At 42.1% G+C, this 27,940-nt stretch overlaps 1 protein-coding gene and 2 long non-coding RNA genes across 4 annotated transcripts in view; 1 reads left to right on the top strand and 2 right to left on the bottom strand.

Moving 5' to 3' along the window:
- OTC (ornithine transcarbamylase) overlaps positions 1 to 19,444 on the top strand; it is a 29,620-nt gene extending 10,176 nt beyond the window's left edge. The window contains exons 4-10 of one of the 2 annotated variants that reach the window (XM_086879754.1): positions 1,632 to 1,719; positions 6,955 to 7,108; positions 13,997 to 14,251; positions 14,785 to 14,838; positions 14,944 to 15,093; positions 15,617 to 15,754; positions 17,770 to 19,444. In XM_086879754.1, the coding sequence (XP_086735880.1) occupies positions 1,632 to 1,719; positions 6,955 to 7,108; positions 13,997 to 14,251; positions 14,785 to 14,838; positions 14,944 to 15,093; positions 15,617 to 15,754; positions 17,770 to 17,829 (899 nt within the window). In that variant the 3' untranslated portion in view covers positions 17,830 to 19,444. The remainder of the gene's footprint in view (positions 1 to 1,631; positions 1,720 to 6,954; positions 7,109 to 13,996; positions 14,252 to 14,784; positions 14,839 to 14,943; positions 15,094 to 15,616; positions 15,755 to 17,769) is intronic. The other variant, XM_023923580.2, reaches the window with a different exon arrangement.
- LOC147653931 (uncharacterized) lies at positions 226 to 5,223 on the bottom strand. The gene is made up of 3 exons (XR_015284080.1): positions 5,120 to 5,223; positions 3,890 to 4,031; positions 226 to 2,750 (listed from the first exon to the last, which is right to left on the bottom strand). It is a non-coding gene; the product is annotated as an uncharacterized LOC147653931 (long non-coding RNA).
- The window catches only part of LOC111926844 (uncharacterized), a 72,114-nt gene continuing 59,813 nt past the window's right edge, over positions 15,640 to 27,940 (bottom strand). The window contains exon 8 of the long non-coding RNA XR_015284079.1: positions 15,640 to 15,728. This is a non-coding gene — a long non-coding RNA (uncharacterized LOC111926844). The remainder of the gene's footprint in view (positions 15,729 to 27,940) is intronic.

The raw sequence follows: 27,940 nt of genomic DNA, 5'->3' as shown, positions 1-27,940 counted from the left end.
TGAAACGTTTCAGTGTTCAGTCCTGGTTTAATCCTCTTTAAAAAAGTAGCTGTGGGACAAAGTTTGTAATGTATGACAGACCTGTACAACCACTGTGCTAAAGCTGCAGTGCTGAATCTGTCAGCAGTGCCATCTAATGGATGCAGCCAGCCTGAGCAGCTTTTGACCTTTTCTTCTAGTTTTAATTTCCTTTTCCACTTCTTTTTTTCTCTTTTTCCCTCTCTCTTTTTAATTTTATTTTTTGTTCCTCTAATAGCATGAAATTCATCAGCATCTCCAACACATCACAGTTTGGCAAAAAAAGTGGGGGTCTCTACTCTTCTGTGCTATGTGCAGCCTTTGTCTTCCTGGCAATATAAATATAAAGATGGGCTTCTTTCTAGATTTTTGTCACAATAAAAGACTCACAGCCCACAGTGTTGTGTGAACAAGGCTGTTTTTTCCATACTAAAACTCTCTGAAAATTTCCTCCATCAGAAATGTGTGTGACAGGGCAGAATCTGCCTACAGAACATTTCTGTACTGAAAGGGAGTTGTTCTTATCACACAGAAAATGCCTTACAGGGCCACATACAAACCTGTTCCAATCGTGCACTTTGTACATCCCCAGCTGTGGGACCCTCTGTCCCGTGCTAGGCTTATGCTAAACCATCTGTGACAGTTCATAAAGCAGTCCCATCAGGCCCCATCCTCCCAATGTGTGGCCATGAGGGACTTTACACTCAGGTTCAGTAGAAAGAGGCTTCAGACTTAAACCAGGCATGGTTTAAGGCAGAGAGACTCAGATGTTGGTGAAAAGATGTTTCTTGCCTGTCTGTGTCGGATGGTTGCTTGTGATAACTTTCTATTGGTGGTGGAATTAAAATAAAGCAGCAGAGAACCTGAGAGTTGCCCTTGGCATGCAATATGTCTTCATTCAAAACACTCTGTAGACACCTTTGTAGTTCCCCAAAGTGTTTCATATTCTTCAATGATGCTCAAGTCTTTCTCCTGCTCACGAATGGATTTTATTCTTCATACCAAACCATCCAGTGCTTTGGACTACCTTGCAAATTCCTAACTATTGCAGGGTAAAGGGATGCTGGGAGGGCCTGAAAGCTTTCAATTTTCTCTCTCTCACATTATCATTTTTAAGGCACTTGGTCATTTGAGACCAAATTCAAGTTTGTTACAGTGTATGAGGCAGCCTAGGGCTTTCTGTCTGACTTTACATGAAAGACAAGGTTGATCCCTGTAAGGATGCAGTGACTCGGATGGCTCTTCCAGGATGCAGAGTCCCATGAAGCAGAAATGCAGCGTGATGAATGGATTACCTGGCACTTAACAGGCAGCAACAGTGATGCTTGTGGCAATGTGTAGCCTTGGAGTTTGCATGACTGTTCCTGTGATCACAGATCAGAACTCATGGCTAAGGATTTCAGTAAGGCATACATTTGACTGGGTTTATTCCAAAGCACATTTACTTGAAATGTTGTGTGTCAAATGCTAACCATTTTAACATTTGCGTGTCCTCCTGAATTCTGCTTTTCTTTTTGTAAATGTGTTTTGTATCAAGATTTTGAATCTTGACTGTAAATATGAGGTGCTGATGTTAAATTTCTCTCTTTTTTTTTAATTTTTCCTCACTGTAGGATTTGCTCTCCTTGGAGGACATCCTTCCTTCCTTACAACACAAGATATACATCTGGGCACTAATGAGAGTCTCACAGACACAGCAAGGTTGGTAAAATGTCACTTGATTGATCACTGCATTTGATAATTTATTGAGCTGACACCTGTCTTGCAGAATTTTGGAAGCTGATATTTTCTTTCTGGAAAATGTCAGAACGTAGTCCAAATTTCTTAAATATTTACAGATCAGCTCACACAATCTCTAGCTCAGTAAACCTTTATTCCATCCTCTCAAGCTATCCTACACTTCCCACACTGAGAATTATTTTGGCATATAGAGTGTTAATTAGGGTTACATTTACAAATGGAACAATTTTATGAACCCCAGTAGTCACGTAATTCCAACTGATGACAGCACATATATTCTAGCAAGACTCAAATCTTCTGGTTCTGCTGCCCTTGGAGCAAAATCAGATAGCAAAGATGTAATTCATGTTAGTTAGGCCAGCTGCTGATGGGCCTTAGCCTGCTGTAGTGGTGACAGGGTGGCACTGAGGGCCTTTCTGATCCCCCTATTTCAGCAGCACAAAACTGGACCAACACTTTGTAGCCAGTTTCAGATTTCCTGCACCCTCCTTCCCAGCTGTACCCACTGTCAGGACTGCTGTGGAGGCTGTGGCTCCCTCCTCTGACACCCCTGGAAGATCTCAGCCATGCCCAGCCCCACCTGCAGGGATGGCTAGCAGCCTGTCCCCACTGCTGTGGCAGGGAGGACCTGAGCTCAGAGCTTTTCTGCACTGGACTGCCTCTGATGTTTCAGAAAGCTGGCAGAACATGAGATCATGTTTTGCAGGTGCTCCTGCAGTTTTCCGCAGCACTCCAGCTATTAAAGCTTCATCTCTTAGCATTACCTTGCTTTCTAGGCAGCCCTTTTGCAGCCTGAGGTCGATGCAGTCAGGCCCAGCTGCTGGAAGGTTAGCAGTGTCTGAGTGGTCCTTTTTGTTCTGCTGAAAGATATGCAGTGTCAAGCTCATCAGGCTCAATTCAAAATGTGCAATCAGGCAGATGAGTTCCATTGCTTCTGCTGAATACCACAGCTCTGAGCCAGTGGGAGAGACTGAGAAGTGTGTTGCTATTCTCTGTGATGAAATAAAATGAATTTTTTTTAAAAAATCAAACATTTGAACATTTGAAATTTTCCTTCCTTGTTTTTTTACTGATGAAATGGAAGACATATGGGTGTTGATAGTAGAAAGCATAAATCTAAGTCCCTTGAGGTTTGAGAGTACTTAACTCTCACTCTCTGCTAGATATATGACTGTGCCAGAATCAAAGTGAACTGCAGCTATAGAATCATAGAATGTTTTGGGCAGGAAGAGACTTTAAATATCATCTTGTTCCAACCCCCCCGCCCTGTCATGGACAGGGATACTTTTCACTATCCCAGGTTGTTCAGGGTCCCATCCAGCCTGGCCTTGAACACTGCCAGGGATGGGGCATCCACAGCTTCTCTGGGCAACCTGTGCCAGTGCCTCACCAACCTCACAGTCAAAAATTTCTTCCTAATATCCGATCCAAACCTACTCTCTGTCAGTTTGAAGCCATTCCCCCTTGTCCTGTCACTCCAGGCTCCTGTAAATTGTCCCTCTCCATCTTTTGTGTAGGCTCTGTTCAGTTATTGGAAAGCTGCAAATTAGGTCAGTCTGGAGCCTTCTTTTCCAGGCTGAATAATGCCAGTTCTCTCAGCCTTTCCTTGTAGGTGAGGTGATCCCTCCCTCTGATCACCTTGCAGCCCTCATCTGCACTACTGCAAAGCTGGCTGCAAACCCCAGCAGCCAAACCTTCAGGAAGGAGGAGGAGAAATCAGGGCCCTTCCAGAGCACTTCCCTGCAATAACCTCTACAAGCATTGTCCCACCAGCCATGTCACCTGGAGCCTCTCTGCCAGTCAGACACCAACCCTACAGCAGATCTGACACAGACACACTTAATATAGGCCAGTTTTCATTTCTTCTACTTCCCAAATGTGACAATAAAGGGACATTAAACCTTTTGTTTACAGCATTCTGAATGGCCTTCGTTTGCATAAGCAAAAAAGGAAAAAGGCAAACAATAAACTACAAGAAACAAGGCAATAAATAGAAGCAAGCAAATCTTGCAGCCTTTCTGAAGGCATCCCCATTCTGTGGGTAAAGTTCCTACAATAGCCACTTCCCAAGCAAACCTTCAGCCCCTTCTCTCTGCCACTGCTTGCTCCTCCACGACAAGTTCCCTCTTACCTGGGATTTTGCTCCTCTGCTGAGTCACAGCTCTCACCAGTTACAGTGGACAGGGGGTTTTCCCAAATCCTTACAGAGTCCCACATGCTCTGCTCCACTCCTGCTCTCATTAGCAGAAATGCCATTGGCTGCATAATCAAGGCTGAGCGGTTTACCCAAAAGAACAATTGGACTGTTAATTCCTTGGTGCTTCTTGTGAATGAAAGATGACATCCCAACCTCATTCAGTTAATGTAAGAACAAAAAAAGAATGCCTGTAGTAGACCCAGAGGGTATTTCAAATATTTACAGCCATGTGTCTGGGGCTCTGAAGGCCTTTGAAGTACTTGAGATTGAGACTTAAAGTGAAAGGGCACAGATCCATAAAAGTCACAGTTTTTATTAGAACTGCTGCAGGTAAGGGTTGAAAGCATTGCTTTCTGTGAACATATTTTCAGTGACTTATTACTTGCTCATAAATCAGTTCCTCCATGCTTCACAAGACATTTACATTTATGCTGACACAGTGGCAAAAAGTTACCGCCCATTAAGGAGCTCTAAGCCTTTCAGTGCTGTTTAACATGCCTGATATATTACCTGAAATTAAATATAAGTGCTATGTCTGTATTTCCCACTGTAGAGCAGTTCCACTGGGCATCACTAAAGCTCAGTGGCCATCAGGTTCAGTGGCAGCCCTGAAGAACTCAGGGTGATTTTACCAGTCCACTGGAATTATTAGAGCATCAATCTCTGCATTTATGGGGAATGGGTTTACTTTGCTGAGAACAAATCCACTGTCTGTTCCTGTGAGACTATGAGTGAAAGTGAAGTAGTTTTATCAAAAATTTAAAGCCTTTGAATGGATATAAGCTTTCAAAACAAAAGCAAAACTGCCTTCCATAGCAATATTCTATACAAAATATATGTAAATGCTCCATTTTCAGATTCAGAGGTCTGCCATACCAAAAAGGCATACTCTGTGTTTCATTTTGGATTCCTCAGAGGATACAGTTGAGGGAAAAAAAAAAAATCAGGTTTTCTCTGTAGAAATAAAAATTACTTCCAAAAGAAAAATATGCAGTGTTCCAATGTACTCAGTGTTCCAATATAACATATTTCCAGGCTCTGGAATTTTGAGGTTTATAGTCTCACGGTTTTGCAAAAGAATGAAAAGAGAGAAAGACCTAGTGGCTGACAAAATAAGAACCCTAAATGTAAATGTAAATGTAAACCTGATGAACTTGTACTTACAGCCCCTCAGCTTTCCAAACTTCACCTTTGGTAAGACTCATCTATTCAGGACCATTTTTTCCCCATGCAATTCCAGCCTTACATGGTTTCCTTTAAACTGATTCAATTACTGGAGACTTAATCACTGCCCTATAATCAGAGACCTCCAGGTGAGGGTTATTTGTTTAGCTTTATTTTGATTTCACAAAGAATAAAGCCTGTTTACAGCTGATTTTCCTGCTTTAAAATATGACATCTAGAAATGCTGGCAGAAGGATTGTCTGATGTCCTGCTGGTAGGTGTCTAATAAGTCTGATATCTATTTTCAACAGACTGAAGATGAAAGTCCAGCAGTTTTCACTAGTTGGTGAATATGACTGAATCTTCCATAGTGGCATACCCTGTGAAAGAACCATTTTCTTTAATTTCTTGATCAGCTTGTGTCAAATAGAAATCAGATGTCCTGACATCCTAAATGAAATAAAAGTTCTAAGGAAAATGAACGATTTCCCAGCGTGATTGCCCCTTTCCCCTGACTTATGGGGACTGGCTGTGTCTAGTTTAGGGTGCCTACCAGTGAGATGGCTGACAAAAGGAACCATGCACACAGGACAGAACAGGTTTCCCCCAGAGAAAGAAACTGGTGAGCTAAGAAATAATGGCACCAACAGCAACTGTTCCAGTTCTTTGTAATCACTAAATACCTTATTCAGTTCCTCCTTTTCATCTATAGCTGCTATTGACAGCCTTTTCTTCAGAGAGACCTCTACAGGCAATCTTGTAACATTTTATAAGGGCTTTGCTTGTGTGAGGAATGTCTGGAGTCAGTAGAAAATACTTGTTACTGACTTCATCAGAGACCTTGCTGATGATGGTATTAACAGCCTTATTTCCACAAGAGGAGATGCAAGAATTTGTCATGGCTAATCAGGAAGGCAGATACAGCAAAGATTTTTTTCCACATATTTCTAATTCAGCCCTCCCTTGTTTTGTTTTAAGGTCCTATTTTAGATAACATGAAAACACACAAAATGCTACTTCAAAGTCAGGCTTCAGGGCCTGATTAAAACACAGAAATGCAGAGAAATTAAGAGCTCCAATCCATACTTAATTTATCTAAAAAATTCAGAGTATACTATGCTAATCCACTATGCTAATCTCTGTCTTTCACACTTCAGCAAATGAGGTTAATGCCCGAGTGGTACAGGGGCTCCTGCAACCCCTTCCCTTGTGCTGAGTTTGAAATTTGGGCATTACTTGAATGCTGATACCGTGTGAGTCCATACACAGGTGTGTAGATAGGAGAAGACAGGCCAACAACCCCAGCCTGTTCTGTTTCTGAGTTTATTAAGATCTGTAAATAATTGTGGTAATCTAGACAGGTCTGTATTGCTGACCCTCACAAAGTCAGGCTACCATACAGAGTCTATAATATTCAGTCAGTGCTACATTTGTTCTTTGCTAAAAGACTGAAAAAAATCATATACCTTATCTCTTCTGAGGCTATCAAATTCTTCAAATGTTACAGTATCACACAATCTCTTATCTTAGTTCAGAGAGCTTAACATGTATTGATGTTCCATCTACAATGAAATGCTAAGGAGAAAAGGATATAAAACTGAGCAGCAGTTTTCATTTACTTACTATAGTAGTGTTAGGAAGTGAAACTTCTTACTTATTAGCAGCTTGTTAAATGACTACATTTGAGTCTGTTCTGCAGGCATGATAAATTATTCAGATAGCTGAAAAATATTGATTCATTACCATTTCTCATTAATATTTATGTATTACACAATGAAGAGTGCAATAGGCATATATTTATTATGTTTGACTTGAATATTTTCTGCCATCTCTAGGGTGCTGTCCAGCATGACAAATGCAATCTTGGCTCGAGTTTATAACCATAATGATCTGGACCTAATGGCAAAAGAAGCCACCATCCCAATAATCAATGGATTATCCGATTTATACCATCCTCTTCAGATTTTAGCTGATTACCTAACTCTTCAGGTAAAAATAAAAAACAATTTTTTTAATTTTTTTTTGCTAATTCTTAGGAAGTATTTGGGGAAGTCAGCTTCAAAGCCATTTATCCCCAGGTTTTTCAAAGTAGTAATTACATGGCACTTGTTGCTTAAAGAGATCTTCGTCCAGCAATATAATTAAGGACCTGTTTAATTTAAAACAATAACGTAGTCGTATCAGCTGTAGTGGGACTGAAGTTAAGCATAAAATTAAGTTCTTCATTGGAATTAGTCTGCAATTCAAAGAATGTTCAGAGGGCTGTACATATTAAGACAAAGATGAGAATCTGGCTCAGGCAAAGCCAGCAGAAGTTTTTCCACCAACTTAAAAACACTCAGTAGTTTGCTCTCAATTCCTCCCTAAGCTATGGACAGCTTAAAAGGAATCACTATTTATATATTAGGAAATTGGTTGAACAAATTTATTTTGAAGAGCCAGCTAATGTTACCAGTACAAAAGCTTAGTGTTCAGGCACTTTAACCACTTTAAACTTTGCTCACATCACAGAACGGTTAAAAGTGATCATATTTTTTATTTTTATCTAATGTAATAGTGGATCTGACAGCAGGATAATATTTTACACACAGAATACCAGATGTTTATCTGTGAACAGAAGGACTATGTGGTTTTACAATTGGTTGAGAATCTGGCTTATAAAAAAGATTATTATAATGCAGGGCTGCTTGACAACTATGATGAACTCCTCTGACCTTGTTTACTTTCTGAATGAATAAAAACCACACTGCTTGAAAACGGTAGGGCAGAATAATTTCCTGATTCAATCAGATATGTTTCTTGGCTGTTGGGGACTTTGCTATGGGACATTCAGTGTGTGGGAGAGATCTAGTGAGAGTAATATTAAATTATTCATGCTTTAAACCTTAAATACTGAAAGAATCATGTGTTTGGTGAAAATCACTTACTTTAAGTATTTTTTGTAAATTTTTTATATTCACAGTGAAGAGACCAGCAAAAATTGATGAACTTGAGACTGAAATGCTTACAGACCTCAGGATAAGGGAGATTTGTGAGATCACATTGAGCCAGGCTCAGTGTTCAAATTGCATAAAACAGTAAGCTGTAATGAGAATGTCATCATTTCATTGTAAGCACTCTGTGCAAATATAAGTCAGGAGAATCTTCTGGTTGTGTTTGTGGGGTGTTCTGTCTTGCAAACACCTTATTAATTAGCATTTTATCACTTGTGAGTAACACTCTTCAGGAACAATCTGTGATGCACATCCCACACAACCATGGATATTTCTGCCCCTAAATGTGGTTTTGTCTTGGCCACTGGCTCCAGCAGCCAGGCTCACAGTTGTCCTCTACTCCACCTCCAGTTAATGAAGAGACCAATAAGTCACCTCAGTCACCTCTGAGTCTCTCAGTCACCTTCTGGAGATGCATCTCTTTCTCCTCTGATCTTAGGGCAAAGCCTATGGAAAACAGCAGGATGAGAACATGCCCCTTTGATCACCTTCTGCTCCTCCTCCACTGCATCCCTGTATAGGTAGAAGCTCTGGGTGAATATGAGCCCACAGGCTGCACTTTTCCCTGGTTTGAATGCCAAGGACAGCACCAACAGCTGTGGATGTCCTTGCTGCACCAAGCACCAGGGAGGATGACTTTGGTGATGAAGAAACAGGTCCATAGCAGCTGGTACTCAAACAAAAGATGTATTTGATGTGGAAAGGTGTCATGACAAAGTGAGCACTTACAGAGATCACAAGGAATGGCTCAGCTTTTAGACAGACATGGAAGTTTCTTTAAATTTGCAGCACTTTCACACTCAGCCCAATAAGCAGAGCACCATTTCCTCCATCTGCCCACCTCTCCCTGACTCTTTACAGCATGTTCCTTAGCCCAAAACTCATCAGGGGATCTTTATAGGGCAGCTGGGTGGCCACCCTGCTATGCCAAGGGCATGTTGCACTGCTGGTTGCTGGCTCACTTTCCATTCCTGCTCTCTTATCCAGGAGAGAGGGGCAGGCAGGGGAGAGCTCTCAGCAGCTCCCTGTGGGTGATGGCACTGCCTGAACTCTCCCTTTCTGACCTCTTCCTCTGCTCCCTTTTTTTTCTCTTTACACTGTACAGTGAGTTGGAGAAGACTGGAGTGGCATGCAATGAAACAATGTTTTAATCATATAATGAACTTTGCCAGGCCACAGAAGTGAGATTAACTCTTGAAGAGGTGTGAACCACAGGGCCTAGTTGCTACTTACCCTATTCAAGCTTCTGGGATTTTCAGCAAGATGTCATGAAATTTATGCCTGCTTGAAGATTAATACAGGGATGTGGAATGGTACCACTGATTCTTTAAATGAATTGAAAGTCCATATATAACATTTAGACTCTTTCTGCGCAATGCAAAGGCAATTTATTTGATTTATACGTATATGCAAACTACAATAGCGGCACAGACTGCTAGCCTAATATTTAAATGTAACTACAGATTTTGTGCATCTTATTTATCTTTAAAAAATGCCTCTTCCCTATACCCATAAATATTTTCCTGCATGGATCTGTTCCTCCCTGCTGTCAGTACATACCCAAAATGTACCTTTTTTATTTTATTTTTTTTTCCTTCTCTGTTTTCCAGTGGAGCTATACATGCACTCTGACCCTCTTCATGCTTAGCACATTTTTCTTCTTCCATTTTATATATCCTATTAATTTTGTTGTGTGCCTTCTTGAACCCTCCTGGAGTACTTTCTCTTTAGTCTGAAACTATATAATTGCACAGTTTGTTTTGAAAAAATGTTTTCTTGCTTATAGTTTCTGATTCCTTGTTCACAGGTACATTTTAGTATCATTATTTTAGTATAGTCCATTGCATCCCCCCAAACAATGCAGCTGGTTTATTTTCAGGGCTGTCAATTCTCATTCTGTATTCAGGGCAAATTCTCATCCTGGAGTTCAGGAAACGCAGTGTGCTTCTATTATGAATATTGGGGTGAGTTTCCTCAGGTTCAGAATCCTCCTGCCCAGTGCCTTCTTCCTGAGCAACCTGGATCCCCTCACATCTTTGAAGTCTAAGCTGGCTCTGTCCTTTAATATTGTGCTCAGGGTTAATGCCCTCTATTATGCCAAGATAAACTTTTTTCTTAGCATATATATACACTACCTTCTGTCTTAAAAGGTTGTGTTGAATGGAGTGTGTTTGAGTTATAACCCACTCAAAATGGTTGCAAACATGTAAAGAACCCGACTTTGAGGGTTAGGGGATTTTGAAGACTGAGAGTTTGTGAGCACACACTGAGCCCCTTTACTCCCCTGCTTGTGCTGAGCCACGTGCTGAGTCCAGCCGGTGCCTCTGGGTGTCCTGGGCAGGAGCTGTGGCTCAGCTTCTGCTCGGCTCAGCGTGGCTGGAGGGCAGCATCACACAATTGGTATTCCAGAGACAGCCCGGGTATTGACATTGATTCAATTGATATTAATGTCACTGGCCAAATCAGCTCACTTGTCGCTGACTGCAGGATGGCCACACTGGTAATTAGAGTGGATCCATATGCCACTGGCTTTTTATGTCACTGCTCTGGGGGGAATCTTCTGTTTCAGAAAGCAACGGTTGGCATAAGAAATACATGGGTGATTTCTTTTCAAACAGCATAACAAATAATGTTGCCCAGCTTGAAAAGGGCTGCAGTACATTCTCAACTTCTCCTTGCTGTGTGACCCCAAGACCTGAAATTATCACAATTTTCATATTCATCACCATCATCATCTTTATTATTCTAACAATTAGAAATCCCAACTAAGATCTGTCCTGATCCTCTAAAATATACTGTATCAATTACCATGACAAAAAAGCAGTGTGGGAGTAAGAAAAATAACTGGCCCAGCATCTGCCTTAAGCCCAGTTTGAAAGCCAGAAGATCCAAGTTTGCCCAGTTTCTCATTTACTGGACTGCAATGTCTCCCAAAGGGCTAAAGCTTTGATTAGTCCCTGGCATTCCATTTTAAAATTTGACAGGTTATTGATTCATTATTCAAAAGCTTGTTTTAATTGAGGGCTGTTATGACAGTTGTGGTCAAACATTTCAGAATTAATCTATAATGGTGTCAGAGTTTCAGTCTCGCTGGAAGCAAGTCCAGGCAGAGGCAGACACAAACGTCCCTAATTAGTTAACCCAGTCTTCTCCACACATACAGCAGGGTCAAATCACTGAGCATACTTACTTTTTCCCAGGGTTGCCTACACTGATACAGCCATGGATAAGAACAGAATGAAACATTGTAAAAACAACAGGAGGGTGAAAAAATTGAGTGTAAAATTGGTATTACTTATTTAGCTGGGATTTTTCATGAGAATAACAGGCAAGTTTTATGGCACTACAGCAGCAATTCCTAGTTTGCCAAAAGGCTTCATAAGGGAGAAGAGTGCTAGACTTTCCAAATATGTTATTTTTTTGTGTGTGGCTTTACTAGGAGTCATATTCTAAATGTAGTGTGAAACTGCAGAACACCCATGCAGGAGTAAAGCCTACATCAATATAACATAACTTGTAAAAATTGGGGAGGGATGCAAAGGGAAAATATCTTCAGAGGTTCTTGTGATCAGCAGGTATTGTAAAGGCTCTCAATTAATTTAGAGTGTTACTATCATGTAAAACTCTTTTATCAGGATTTCACCTGAGTGCATGAGCACATACAAAAGAGGGAATAGGAAGGAGGGGAAGTGTGTCTCATTTACTGTAGCTTTTGTATTACCTGCAAATTTTCTGGTTTTCACCAACAGAGTCACCTCATCTTTGCTGGAAGCTGAGGGTGTGTGTTTGCTTATAAGCAGTACAGTCACAGTCACAGTGATCTGGCTTTAGATGAAGAGGTTTGAATTACAGCAGCAGCGCACCAGTGGCAGCACAAAGCCTAGCTCAGGGTACAAAACAGGCTCCACTAGCACACACACAGCTTGATTCTGCCTTGCTATGACTCCTTCCATTAGCAAAACATCTCCATTAAAATCAGTTCAGCTGTGTCCACTCTGCTCAGTAGTCACTGCAGATGTGGTTTGCAATTTGCAGTGCGTATCAGGGATCATTATACAGACACATCTAGTTCTCCATATTTTATCTGTAACAGCTTGTAGCTTGGGAAAACAGGGGACAGCACTTAGTATGCACTGTGCTGCTTTTAACACAGAGTAGCAGCTGGCAATAAGGTGAAGTTGTTTAACATAGCAGTGTATTTGTGACTCTAGTCAATGCTTTGAGTATTAAGGCTGAGATGTCTATTTTTAAACAGTGAGATAAAAAAAAACTCAGGACTGTCTCACTTGTTTCTGGCTGTGGGTTCTGATCTCAGCTATCAGTAATCCCTAAGGGGAAACAACACCTTAAATAAATGCTTTGGTTTGGCCTTCTTCTAGGAGCACCATTGCTAGGAGATGTGGAAGGACTTTGAAAGATTCTTGGAGCCCTGAAGAGTGGTTATATTGAAGTAACTTCCATGTCCACAAAGTTCTGATTTGTTCTCCTGTAAATGCCCTTGCATCCAACCTCTGCCAATGAGCCTTCTGTTAACAAATTTTGGCTGAAAAAGTGATATTTTTGCAATACCTAGTTTTAGCCCTTAAACCTGAATAGCCTAGGACTCTATCAGATTTAGTTGCTTACAGCACTTTAATGTCATTCAATATTTCAAGTACTACTATTTTTGACTCAAAATTGTGGTCACTGGAAGAAATGCTAATAACTTTGCTCTGGAACAGCTTTACAAACTATTTGTTTAGGAGAAGCTGCTGCCAGGACAGGAGGGGGTAGTCCCAGCCCTTTTCCAATTCAGTCTTTTGGCATCTTTTCTGTAACTGCCTGCAAGGTTGCCACTTAGTACAATGTGGATGCTTATCCTCTCTGACAGGCATTGAATCATGTCACATGAAGTGTTGAAATACTGTCTGGCTTCCAGCTACTACAATGCAATTGTAGCATGGCCCGGATTTGAACTAAGAATAAAAGGCTCTCCAGAAATTGTTTCAAGAGGTAGAGTTTTACAGAGCAGGGTTATAGGTGAATATGGTTACATCTTTGTAAAAGTTTTGGTATCAGCTTAAGTGCCTATAAACATGCATATTTAAAACAAGGTTCATTAAGGAGCCTCAAATTGTCCTGCTCTGGAAATGTGTAACTCCTGTTACTCTTGTTCCTCCTCAGGCCTTATCTGCTGGGGTGGAAGGACAGAATAACTGCACATGGCCAGGCTGTGGGTGCTATCAGGCAAAGCCACAGTTACCTCTGTAATGCTGTTTCAAGTTGGGGTAATCCACATTTTTTAAAGAATCCCTGCACTCTTTGTCTGAACGATGGAGAACAAATGCTGCAGGCCATGAGTGGCACAGCTGCTCTCACACTGCTGCTCTTTGCTGTCCTGTGCAGCTGTGGGGTGAAGATGCACTCCCAGGACATGGCCACTGCCACGGACACATGGAACAGCGTGTAGAGGCAACCAAGCCAGAGCAAATCTCCACAGGGATATTTTCACAATTTGGGGGAAAGCTGGAAGGAGTTCTATTCCAGGTGCCAGGACTGTCTATAAAGTAATAATTTCTAACATTCACTGATATTTATGAAGCCCAAAGAACAGCTGTACATCAGTGATGCTAAAATCACTTTGTGTCTGGTGCTGAATGTTTCAGCCTGATACTCACCACGTGCCACGTGGGCCAATGTATCCATCTCCAGGGGAAGGAGCAGCACTTGTGGCCTTCTTGTATGATTTGGAGGGCTTTCCCTCCGTGACCATCCTGTCAGAGCAGTAGTTCCAGGTGTGCTCCATGCAGGTAGCATTTGAAAGCAGCCAGACCCTTCTGATCATTCCCTCTTGTCCATCAGCTCCTCTGGAATGTAAGCCCAGAGCTTGTGATTGCTTTGGCAGGAGCACTACGGAGGGCTGAAGGGGCTCACCATCGCCTGGATCGGGGACGGCAACAACGTCCTGCACTCCTTCATGGCGAGCGCCGCAAAGCTGGGAGCGCACCTGCGGATTGCCACTCCCAGGGTGAGGAGAAACAAACCCGGGGAGAAAGGAAGGCAAACTTCACCCAGGCTTGTCTCAAACACTCGGGCACTGGTCAAGGGCCCCAGCTGGGGGTGCCCACATCTATCTGGAGTGCCTCTTTTCGCAGCCAAGGTACAAAATCCTGATCCAGTTATTTGGATGCAAAGCAGGAGTGATTCTACCGAGTCCAACATTGCAAATGGGAATACATGACAGGAGTATAAATCAGCTCCATTTTAGAAAGCCTTACCAAGCCATCCAATGCACTCTCCCAATCCAAAAAAAATTAAGCCTGTTTCAGATGGGTGGAAGTGTTGCATCTCATTTTGTTTAAATTAGTGGTGCAGCATTTTAGAATGTTGCATTGTAATACAATAAAAAATATTTTTAAAAATCAGTTTAGAACAAAAAAAAATGTTATATATGCATTTAATTCTGTAACTGTCAAAGTACATTTTTCTTATATTTTTAGAACATTTTCTGTTACTTTATCTCCAAAATAAACTTTCAACAAAAGTAACACAGTTTTCTCAAGTTTTACAGTTCTGAAAGATAGTCTTCTTCCATGGCTAATGGTTCAATACATATTTTTCTAACCATTCTTATTAATTAGTGAAGATCTTATACATGTTCCATGATATCTTACCTATCATCTCTTTTGTCAGGGCTTTGAACCAGACCCCAGGATAACTAAAATAACCGAACAGAACTCCAAAGAGGTAGGACCCTAAGAAACAGCCTAGTAGAATAGTTTGAGTAGAGTTTATTTTCATTATAAATGAAGTTCCTTGTCTTAGTGATCTTCCTTATTTTATTCATTTTAGTGTGGTACCAAGCTACTTCTCACAACAGACCCTTTGGAAGCTGCAGACAGTGCCAATGTCTTAGTTACAGACACATGGATAAGCATGGGACAAGAAGAAGAGAAGAAAGAAAGGCTAAAGGCCTTTCAAGGTTATCAGATTACAATGCAGGTAAAAACTGAGATTTTGGGTTTTATTTGCATTTTTACAGTTTGCATTTATAAGAATCAACATCAACACAGCATGATTTTGTGGGTTTTTTGAGTGGGGCCATGGAAAAGCCACATGCAAACCTCCCTCCAGATTAAAACACTTACAGAGATAACAAAGTCTGAGTTATGTCATATGTTCCACATGACTTGGCCTCTTTCAGAGCTTCCCAATGAGATCCAGCTCCAGAGCATGTACAGCAGAGAGGTCTTCACTTCCCTTCTAAAGTCAGAGAAATTGGAGTGACTTTCTGACTTTTGTGAAGTCACATTGAACTCTTACAGACTTGCATGGAGATATTCCCATCTTATTAACAGATGAGGAATTCTTTTAAAGTCCTTTAAATTCTTTTAAAGTGGAATTCTGAGTTCGTCATCCAAATAACAAGAGTGGGAGTTAATATAAAATTTGTTAACCTTTTACATTAAGAAGTTAACTAATGTCCTCACATATGTCTCTATTTTATATGCTTTTTAATCTACAGACTGCAAAATCTGCTGCTTCCAACTGGACTTTTTTACATTGTTTACCCAGAAAACCTGAAGAAGTTGATGATGAAGTATTTTATTCTCCACGGTCGTTGGTTTTCCAGGAGGCTGAAAACAGAAAATGGACAATTATGGTAAGAAAAAAAAAACCAAAGAAGATAACAGTATTTGGAGGTTAGGGTCAATTCTGTTCTGCCTTACATAACAGGCTTGAATTCAACCTGGTTCCACAATAAATAGTGAATGTTGAAACACATATTTCAAATTTACCCCAGAGCACATCACAATTTTGACACAGACAACATTTAGCACAAATACTTTTGGGCACAAATGGGATCTATTTTGGTGATAATCTGCTGTGGCTTGACCCAGGTTTTATCACTAAGTGAAATCTGCAATATAAACTGTCTTTTTTTTTTTTTTTTTTGGTAATTAAATTACTGGATTTACTCTAATGATTAATTCAACTTCTCAATTAAAACCTGTTAAATGCTGGGGTCCCAGGATCTGTTCTTAGAAACTACAGTTTACCAAACACTTAAAACCAGTTATTTTTTCTCAGGAAAAGCTGCTGCTGACACCAATGGGAACTTTCCCTGAGAAAATGCTGGAAGAGCAAAGATTTGAAAGATCCTGAAAAGTTATGGTGTGGGTAACACTGTGTGATCCATGGGAACCATGAGAGGACACTTGGCATTTAACATAAACCATAACTCCCCTCTCAGCATTCCTAGAATTTCAGAAAATCACTGCCAGATCTCAGTAGCCTATTATTTATTTTTGGCTTTAGTTCCACCAAGTTGACAAAAGCTAGTGAAAACTTTCAGGGGTGAAAAGAAAAACAGAGAGACATTGTGATAGCTCTGAGATGAAGTCTAGATGTGCTCCAAATGAAGAAATAAGGGGGTAAATGCTATGTTTGCTAAAACCTCAGACACTGGATACAAAATAGTCAAAATTACTAACAAATTTGTGTTAAATCCATAGTATTGTCCTTGAAATTCAACAAAATGTTCAGGGTTTTTTATTTTAATTTTGCAATGTTTCTAATTATTATTTTTTTTTAAAAAAGAAGCTCTTTTCTTTGGGTTCCAGATGCACATTTTTGGGGGGGGGGCTGGCGAGGAAAGGAAATGTCATCTTTGTATTTTATCAACCTACAAAAATAATGGATGTATGGGTCTTGTTTATATAGTATTTTCTACCACTTTCAGCACAGAGAGAAAACTGAAGAACAGATTATTTGCTCAGCTGTAGATCCAAGCAGGGCTGAGTGCAGCCAGGAATGGGCAGCACCGAGGGGCTGCAGAGCTGTGATTCTGTCACCTCTGTGTGCCTGGGGTGACCTGTCACATTGGGCAGTGATGAGGGGAAAGGAAGGACAGGCAGCAAGATCACAGCCCTTGGAGAGCCCTCACAAATCCAGTGCTGGGCCAGAATAACAATGTGCAGTCAGACCCTGCTGCTGTGAAATCACAGCACTGTGAACCAGGTAAAGCCTTGTCAAAGCCAGGCAAGCGTGGGGTTTGTTGTGGGCACAGGCGTGGGAGGGACAGCAGAGCTGCTGCTGCACCACATTTTATTTAGCTGACAGTCCCATTTCTCCCATTTCACAGCTGTGCCTAAAGCAGGGCAGGAGGGGTGGATGGCACACTTTTAACCTCAGTGAGGATTTTCCATGTGTCACTATAGAGGGTATAGCTAAACTGGGATAAATTTCAGAGCCCATGTTCTAGCGTGGCTCTCACTGATGCTAATGGAAACTGCTGAAATCCACAAGCCAGCCCATGTGATGTCTGGGTACCTACACCATCTCCTAGAAGTAGCTGAGAATACATCACAACATGCCAAAAGGGCCTCAGCATTTGATCTAAATGCTTGTGTGAATTGCTCCTAAGATGTCCATTAATATATTTTGTCCACACTGAGAAAATCTATCAGCTACAATACAGAACATCCTAACTGATTTTCAGCTCTTGCCTGATTCATCATCAGAAATTCTAGCAAATAAATCTAAGTGTGCCGTTTTTGTCAGGATAATAACTTTCAACACAAGGCTTCAGAGATGGAAAATATTTCCCCTTTATTTATTTTTATGGAGTATCTGTTTCCAATGTGATTGGATTTTTTTCTTCTCTTCCTCCTCTAGGCTGTCATGGTTTCCCTGCTGACAGATTACTCACCACAGCTACAAAAACCCACATTTTGATGCTTGGATTCCTGCCAGGAGAAAAATATTCCTCATCAGCAGAATATTCTGGTCTGCAAACACATAGATCTTCTTCAGAAAGGACCAAGGCAATGAGTGATTTTTTTAATAAAACCATGTAGTTATCTGTATAATATTGCACTACACTCGTGAAAATGTTCAAGACTATAAACACCATTGCAGAAGCTGCTTTTCACCTGGATGCTCCAAGCTGGCCCTTCTTTTTAGGGATCAGCATCATGGAAAACATTCCAAGGTTGTACCTTAATGGCTGGGTCTGCCAGCAGCATAGGCACGATACAGTCTACATGTAGGTGTGGTGGGGCTTGCACTGTGTGATATTGATGCCTACATTAATATATATATTCACATATTTGTAGCTTTGTAGATTTTTAGGATATAGTTGTATAGCTTCTAGTGCTTTTCCTGCCCTCTCTCACATTTTAGGACAAGCTAACCCTTTCTAACGCACTCTTGAAATTAGGTTTAGTCTTATTCTCAAGAAAGGAATTTCTAACAAGGACACCTTGTTTTTCAACAGAATTTGTGAGACATAACAACATATAGGACAAACAAACCCCTCCAGAGGGGCAGACCCAGGGATGGGTTACTGGGGCAACTGGTCTCCAATTGGATGTACCTGCTAGATGTACTAATAAATTATCTTTATAAAAATTGTAGAAATCCTATATCAGGCATGCGCTGAGCCATATTTGCACACCTGAAAGTTTTCATTAAATAATTGCTTTTTATCTTACCACTCTTAATATTGTTTGGAAAGTTTTGTCTTTTGATTCCAGGCATCAATATGACAGACATAAACCCGTCCCTTAAATTGCTGATCTCGGGAAGTGTGGAGAAGCAGGGCTGCAGTTTGCCTTGGCTGCCTGCTCTTCCCTGGGCACCCTGGCTCCTGTTTCTGTTCTCCAGCCACCCTCCAAATCCCACTCCAGTTTGACACCAAAAATATAGAGACCTTGTGATCATTATCCTCCTCCATGACATTCCTGTGGGCTGGCACAGGGGGATATTGCTGTGGGATTGGAATAAAGCTGTTTCCACGGAGTTGGGTGCAGCAAAGAGAGACAGCCAGAAGGAACTGGTTCGTTCTGTGCCTATCTCCACTAGACCTCCATTCCCCAAACAGAATTTTGGCTATAGAAGTGCATATTCTATTTTTTTTCCCTAAGCAAATATGAGGGTCACCACATGATGAAACTTATACAGCTTCCTTGCAGAAATTGCTGCATTTTGCCTTGCACTGTAACACAGCATACATTTCAGCTAATCCTTCTCAGTAGTAAACAAATTCATGACTTTTAACTTTTGTGTTAACTTTTGTGATATCTGGGTATATGCATTTAATATTTTGGATAAAGTTTTGAGCTAACTATTAACAAATACCTTCTTTGTTGTTTCTAAATAGTTTCTTTTTTTTTTTTTTCTCACTGTAACACTAGGACAATGTCTGCAATATTTTAAAAAATTCTGCCAATGGTTTTGCATTTTCTGACCAGCTGCAAAGCATTATTCAGTTCCTTTCTAAATTGGAGTTCACTGCAGGGCCACATATTGCTGAAATGAAAATAAAGTTACATTTTTTTCTATCTATCTATTTACAATTGATTTCTTGGTTTTGCAGGCATTTGTGTGTGTCTTGTTAAGATTAACATTTTCCTTTACAACATTACAAAGGTTTCAATAATTCAGTGAACATCTACACTTCAGCTTAGATATAGCTGCATCAATGATGTAGGAATAGGGTATGTACTAGAAATCAATGCTTTACTTCCCAGTTCAGCACGTGGAGGAAAATGCATGGAATACAGTATATTTCTTATTGCAGTAAGTCCTGTTTTTTGAATTAGGTTCTAGTTCAGCAAGATATGTAGAGGTACAATTGGTCCTCTTGGACCTGGTGAGCTGTTCATGTGCTCAGAATTGAAGATGTCTTTATTGACCTAATTTTAGTACTGTCTGAGAATAAGACAGCTCACTTTGCTAGTCCTTTCATAAAAACTACATTAATATCAGTTTTATGGTGTTGGTCAATGTACTGTCAGTGAAGTCATGCACATTTATAATACCAAAGCTGTGTTGTTAAATGTTTCGTGGTGAGCAGTTTAACAATCCTGATTGTTAAATTCTGATTCTCAGTGCTCTGATTAGAGCTAATGTGCATCCTGGTTATTGCTGACACTTTTTGTACCCAGGAGTCTGAGCAGGATGCCAGACAGCTGAATCCCCTTGATATTTTTATAACACATGCATAGAGCTGCTGGCATAGCTTGTGAATAAGAGGGTCCAACATTCCCAGGAGGGTAATTTCACCTCATTCTATTCCTCTGTGGACATACAGCAAAGGATGACAGTCCCTGCTCTGTCTTGGACAAACTGCTCACACCATGAGCTGTTCTGGTGCTTTATAGAAACACTGGGTGGACTTTACATATCCTGAGCACTGGATTCCAGTCCGTGGAATCACCAAACCTACACCCTCCTGCATGTGCAGTACCCAGCCTGTGTGCTGGGAGCCAAAAACATCCCAGCAGGCAGATTTATGGAACATGTGTAGACTGTCTGCACACTGCTCGCCAAGCAGATCTGGCACTTCCTAGAGGCATTGGATTGGTACCAAATAGACTTTCTGCCCCACAGACTCTGACATGTGATGCCCTGAAGGGTTTCTGTTGTGCCTGTAGGGACTTTCATTGCCTTGACATACAGCAGAACAGCACTGCAAGGATTAATCCCCTTGGGCAGGTTAAGCATCTTGGGATTGCTGGCTGGTAGCTGTGGTAGTGTGCAAAACAGCATTATGATGCCACCCCAGCTCCTCATTAATTCATTACTTGAATTTACTAGTGATGACTGCAAATGTGGTAAATAAAGGAAGCAGCAATAATGTAGGGAGATTTTCTATGGGGGAAACCAGTTTATCAGCATTCAAAGGGCTTAAACCAAATGCATAGCAGGTAGCAGTCACTAACAGCTTACAGTGTTTTTCATTACATTTATTATGCTTTAATCAGTAGCAGTGCTGTTTTTGTTGCTGAGGGTACTTGAAGGAGAGGGTGTTGTTTTCTGTGTTTTTACAGAGATGTTCCTGCCTGGCTCCTGATAGCCTACACCTTCCTTCCACAGAAGTCCGGCTCTTCTGTTTGACCCAGAGAACAGCCCTGGGTCAGTTCAGGTCTATCAAGTCTTACCCACATCTGACTCATTCAATAATCCCTGGTCCAATATCTCACCCCACACCTCTGCATGGCTGTGCTCTGGCTCCTTTCCAGGACCCTGCTCTGGTGGGGGCAGCTGCCAGCCTAATCCATGAATCCATGTCCTGTTCAGAGGCACAAGGGGTGGACTGACCCCAGCATCGTGTTCCTCTTCCTTGCAGGGCTGGCTGTGTGCTCCTGCCTGTGCAGGCACACCCAGACCTCACACACAGGCAGGAGGTTGTGCTGTGTCCCAAGAGGGAATATTCATGCTAACTTTGGTGCCCAAAGTCCAGACACAGATCCAAAGTTAGTACTAAATCTGGCTCTGATCCTAGCTGAGGCCATGGGGGACCACTGGGGCCCAGAGGTACTTAAATGCCATTTTAGGCAGCTGGGAGTCTTGGAGATGTCTGCACAGGTCCAGCAGATATGACACAGGACTGATGGGGCACTGAGGGCAGAAACTGGTGCAAGGACATACTACAGCACCTCAAATGGCCCCAAATCCAGTGCTTTGGCAGCCACTCTCTCACTATATTCATGGCTTGCAGCAGATTACTCCTATTCTATGCCTAGAAAGAAAAGCGCAGGATTGCTTGTTAGCATCTCCCAGACTCCGTAAATACTTGTTCTGCAGTGCACTAACAGCAGTAGGGGGATTCTCTGATTATCTGTGCCTGATCTTTCAAAAGTGATCTAACATTAACTAGAAATGTAGTAGACAAAGAGTGACACAAAGCTTCTTTGTAATTTTCTCAAGGATGAGCAGCATTTTTTCCTGTTCACTACAAGGAATACAGCACAGTAACCACAGCAGGTAAGAGGCCTGCGGAAAGAATTTGCAAATCATTAGTGTAACTTAGGAAGGACTGAGTGGGGAGCCTGGACAACCAGGAGAGAACAGAGTAAAAATTCTCAAACAGAATTAAATATTTTATTTGAGCCAGCTTACATCAGGAATGACACCACACACAGCAGATTTACTCTTTGTCTGCTAGCGGAAGAAGTCACCTGTGAAAGTCTGAGCTGCTAAAAGGGAAATACAGGAATAACCAAAAAACGAGGAAGCACCAAGGTTTGGCTGCCTGAAGTCCCCTAGAACTCCTGAATTAGTGTTTGCCTCTCATAAGACAGGGCTGTAAGTAATCCAGAATTCTCTTCTCTTGTGAGAGAAGGAACAAGAGCTGCATCAAGGTCTGAGCAAGGCACTGAACTGATCATTCAGTCTGGGGAAACATTTCATGGCTGAGCTGAGATATATTGAGCTTAGTTTTGTATTCCAGGAATGTGTAATACTGGTGAAAAGTCTGAAAAACAGATTTCACAAAAAAAGGAAAGGTTTATTCTTTCTTCTTTGTCTCCCATTTCTTGGCTAATCACTTGGTTAATGTATTGAGAAAATAAACAGTCCTTTTTTGATTATTTTGCCATGGCTATTTAACCAGCTGCCTTTCAGATGCAGAGCCCAGAATTTCTGGGTCTTGCCCAAGGTTATGTGTACAGAGATACTTCATAAGCCACAATCAACATTTAATTCAGCCCAGCATTTGCTCTCATGACTAATGAGATACAGCTATTTGCAAGGTTATTTGATTCTTACACAATCTTGTTACCAGCTTTTTGAAGAAATCCCAAACCTTTGTGGCCTCTATAAAGGCTGATGATCCCTTCCATGTGTATGTGTGTAGAGGATTTTTCTCTAGGGGCAGGAAATCTGAGGTGCCTCCATTCAGACAACAGATCTTTCACAGCCACAGTCAAAGCATTGCTTGCCCTTGCCAAATCCTTTGGAAAGTTCCTTGTGGTCTGCATTATATGCTAGAGGATTAATGAATGCTGTTGCTCTTTAATGGGCCTATTTTCAGGGGATCGGCACTCATGCAAAGTGGGTTCCAACACAAGCACAATATATCTAGAAAGAGGGACGAGCACCAAGATCTGCAGTCTTCGCTGATCAAAGTTTACTTAGTTGAGCCAAAACTTAATTCCAGCTGTAAGGAACAGCAGTGATAGCTGAAGAAGAGTACTGAAGAGTTGGCAGGGCAAATGCAGGTCATGCTTAGTGATTTAAGTGCAAAATAATATTAATTGAAGGGAGAAAGCTAAACTACCCACATGAGTTATAGAATCGTAGAGTCACAGAACTGTTTGGGTTGGAAGGGACCTTAAAGATCCTCTTGTTCCAACCATCCTGCCTCAGGCAGGGACACCTTTCACTAGGCCAGGCTGCTCAAGGCCCTCTCCAGCCTGGCCTGGAATTCTCCCAGGGATGGGGCACCCACAAGTTCCCTGGACAGCCTGTTCCAGCAGATTCGTGGCTCCTTGCTGCTCACACGGCCCATTCACATGCCCTGGTGGGCAGCAGGGTGTGTGGGGTGGCTGTGTCCCAGCCCTGAGAGGTGGGAACCCCACCATGGCTCCAGGTTTGGCCCATGGGATCCACAGCCCCTCCAAAGGCCCAGGGCAGGACATCTGGTTCAGAAGGTAAGGACAAGGCTCATCACAGCAAGGCAAACTCAGCGGTATTAAAACGCCAGTTTTGGGTGACAAAAAACAAATTCTCTTTGTGGCCTAAAAGGGAGGCGAAATTTCCCATCCTGTTCCCAATTCTGTGCCCAGGTGAACTTGGCCTGGGTGTTGCTGTGCCAAAGGGTTGTGTTTGACAGACTGGCAGCCACCACAGCCTGGGCTCTGTGCCACACACACTGCTCGTGGCTGGCTGTCGTTCTTGTTTGGGGAACAAAGAAAGAAAGCCTTGAGCACCTGAAATGAGAAACACTGTGGTGCAAACACAGAAAAAGTGCCCTGGTGAGTCCAAATACGGGCAGCTGCACACAAACCTTGGCTTAGGTTAGAAATGAGGGTGTCAGAGTGTTCTCCTGACATGTCCCTGCTGACAGAGCAGCCTGCTGTGCTCTCTGGAGGTGTAAGGAGGGGACCTGCACTGCTCTGGTGGCCTGGGAGGCTCTCCTGCATGTCTGGGGCATGCTGTCCCCATGGATGGGCTTCAGCCACAGCAGAGCTCTTGGATTTTCTGCAAGGCATTGTCCCACTGATGGGTGATCACATCCTGTGGCCTCCTGCCCTGCTGGGAGACCAGGCTGCCCCAGGAGCCCCTGCCCCATGCCATGAGGCTGAGCCACCACCCCAGGGCAGCCTCAGTGAGCAGGTTTGTCCCTGCTCTGCAAACCCCGAGAATGGAGCCCCACAAATGGTGCACTGCACTTGTCCTGGGGCAAACTGAAATGTTTGTAATTTATATCACTTGAAATATATCTGCTTGTACTTTGGGAATTCAACTAATTGAAAAGAAATGTCTGCCAGCACCACAGGATCCCTGCATGATTCACCAGCAGGCTTATGAAACCCACACCACAGCTCAGATTTCTGACTTCAGACCCAGAGCAGTTTGGGGGGATTCCTGAGGACAGGGTGCTAGAGAGGGAATGGCACAAGCACCTGCCCAGGGCATTTCCCTTGTGGCAGAGCAGCCCTGTGGGCTCCTCTGGGGCACTGCCACCTCTGAAGGGAGCAGAGGCAGGATGTCTGAAATACTTTAAATTCAGACTGACTTCAAGCAGTAAAATGTCTCAATCCCAATCCAACAATTACAGAACACACCTCGTGGGGTGATCTATACAAATGCCTTATAGGCATACAATCCTATAATGGAGAGCTATTGATAATATGGTCTGCAGAGAAAGAAGAGAGAGCTTTCAGATCCCCTGTCTTAATCCTCTGTGCTGTGACACAGCTGGGTCTTTCTTAAGTCCATTAGTAACCCTGAATTTCCTGTGTTTTGTGTAATTTCAACACCCCATGTTTTTCTTTAAATTTCTCACACATTCTTGCAATGGGAGGAACTTTTAAAAGTGTAGCCAAATAACTTGATTTTGAGAAACACTGTGGAGGAGATAGGGGAAGATGTATATAATTTGCCTCCTACGAGCTTTATGAATGTCTCTCTCTCAGGAAAGGTAACAATTCCATCCAGAAATAATTCCATTAGACGTGAAATATTAGAGCTGTGAATCACTGGGCATTACAGAGCATCTTCCCAGCAGGAGAGAATCTGAAAACTGCACTGAGAGAGAAGTTTAATTCTTATTGTAATGCTAGGGAGGACAATGCAATCAAAAACAGCTATAGGAAGTTCCAGTACAGCAGAACTATCTATTTTACTAATTTTCTTCCTGGGAAAAGGAAACCAAGAGATTACAGTTATTCTCCCAGCAATACAGCTGATTTGCTCAGGGTAGTAACTAGGATTCACAAGGCTGCAATTAAGGACTCAGGAAAGCATGTTAAATAAATTCCTCTGAAAGACTATTGTAGTAACTATGCACAAATTGCTTCTAGGTGTCCATACAGCAGGAATAACTGGGTGTGCCAAGGGGAAGCTTTTCTGATGTTCTGAAAGGGCAGTATGTCCCACCTGTATTAGCAGTTTGTAAAGGCAGGATGGATCCTGAATTGTGGGGGCAGTCAGTTACTGCCACTTGGAGGGGTTTAGCTCTGACTGTAGGAAAAATCACCAGTTCCTTGTTCTTGCCCCTGCAGCTCAACAGAACTTCAGTGTTTTGCTGTGGATGACTATGGGAACATCCCTCCCACAGAGCTCCTCTGAGATTGTCATAATTAGGCAGGGCAGCTGTTTCACCTGTAACTTTTAGGACTAACCCCATTCTGCAAAGGGACAAAGCTATTTCCCAGTGCTGGCTCAGGGCCAGCTGCATTTTCCTACTCTTCCTCATTGCTGAGGTGGACAGAAGAAAGAACACAAACATGATTATTCTGAACACTGTGTATTGCAAGTAACAGTAATCAGGGTGCTGCTGACTTGTGAGGTTAATTTATAGACACGGGATCTAGGCTTTGGGAGAAATAAATTCACAGAAATTGCATGGATTTAAGCACTCAGTATCTCTGAAAGCAAACTCATACTGTGTCTCAAGATTACTGCTGCCTGTGAGAAACAGGTGTCAAAGGCTATTACACAAAAAATAAAGGAGGTCCTTGTAGGTTGTTAGGCAGGCAGCTAAAAAGGTAATCTGCAAAGTATTTGCCTTACATGGCTTAACTGGATTAGCCTCTACATACTAAATGTCTGGACTGTCTCCAAAAGAGGTAGAGTGCTTTTCCTTGCAGCAGTCCTCTTTTTCAACCAGTTGTTGGAGAGCCACTGCTCACAGATTGCCTGGTTGTCTGATACCAGGATGAAGATAGAGAACTTGTATTACAGGGGCTGTTTGCAGAAACAAACACAGGACACACTTAGACAAATGCTTGAGCAGGAGAACACTCTTTGCAGCAAAACTTCTGCAAAAACTGGGGGCAGATTTTCTAGCTGCAGTTGTGACAGTATCAAAACCAAGCCAGTTTTTCCACAGTAGAGCTCAGGTTTTTTTCAGGAAATTTTACTTCTCCTTGAGCTTTTTCAGCAGCAGCATACTGAAGAGAATATGTGACCTTGAACCCAGGTATTTACCCAATGAGAGGACAGAGAACCAAGTGCCTACCAGCTTTGGGGATCCTCCTATCCCAGCCTCTGAGTCCATGCCCTGAAAACCTGGGCTCATGGTCTGAATGTCCAGAAGCCACCTCTAGTATTTGGCACTGAGGTGCTTGGAAGGTGACTGTCCTGTAGCCATGATCTTCATTCTGTTTTTCAGAGACTTTCAGCACAATCAGAATTATCAAATTCATCTGCCCATTCCCTTCTCTCAGTCCTAGAATCCCCAGTGCATCTCCCAGCTGATCAGGACCCAGGAATGTAAGATAGTGAGGAACAAAATAAAGTAAATGAGAATTTTTTTACAAGAAAACACCCCCACTCTTAAATAATGAATGCAATGTGATGCTCCATTTATGTCATATATTGTCTGTAACCACAAAAATAAGAGTAAAGCAATCCTATATTTGTCTGAGAGGAAAAAATCTGGAACAGAATGAGAACTGCCAGAGATATCTGGATCTACAGAGAAATGCCTGCACAGCAAAGAGGTGGATGTCCAGGGTGGCAGAAGACCTTGCTGAAATAATTTATGATGTATTTCCTGCATCTGCCTTGAACTGTCAGGAGGCCTTCAATATGTCCTTTGTAATTTCCCATCCTTTTTCTCCTTAAACTTCAGTCTCTGCATCCCCAATGGCATTGTGATCTCGTGTGAAATACAAGGCGAATGCTCTTCTGGTCTCTGAGTGCCATTTTGCATTAAACTGGGTGCTGGCCATCAGCAAGTGAGATGAGCCACTCCAAGCATTGATTTAAACATCCCTGTGCACTAATTCACACAAAGTCATAAGCAGAGTGATTTATCATGTGTGTGTATAAGTGTAGGGAAAAAAAAAGGACAGTCTTGAGATCTGTGCTGAGGTGATCTATGTCCCAGCTAGAAATGTGTTAAGTTGGTAAAAATAAATATGAGGGGAATGATTCACTGATTCTCACCTGCCTTCTACCAAATAAATCACAAAGGCTGGCTGTGCCTCCCTTGAGATTCTTATTTTTTCTGCTCTCCCCCCAGCCACAATGAAAGGGGCTTTTCTTCTGCTTGAACTGACCTCTGGCAAACATTTCCCTTCCAATTAATATCTGAAATGTCCTTGTGGACTGCTGTGTCTGGAGACAGCAGGGAGATGGCTCTGAAGCCACTTGCACAAGAGTCAGGGCAGAGAATAATTACCTGAATTCATAAGGTTAATTCCAGTCTAGACAAAGGCAGAGAGAAGTTAACTAGAGGTCTTCTTTGGAGAACAATATGTTTGTTTTTCTGGACTCCTTGGTCTCCCTGTGCTGGCTGCTATCTATATACTGTGATTATTTCTCTTATAGACTGTTGAGCAATTACTGTGTCTGAGCACTGGGCTTCTGTCCTCGTGTCATAATCAGT

The sequence above is a fragment of the Cyanistes caeruleus genome, chromosome 3 (genome assembly GCF_971803275.1).
Source record: "Cyanistes caeruleus chromosome 3, bCyaCae1.hap1.1, whole genome shotgun sequence".
Taxonomy (NCBI): Eukaryota; Metazoa; Chordata; class Aves; order Passeriformes; family Paridae; genus Cyanistes; species Cyanistes caeruleus.
This window is presented reverse-complemented; position numbering and strand designations above follow the sequence as displayed.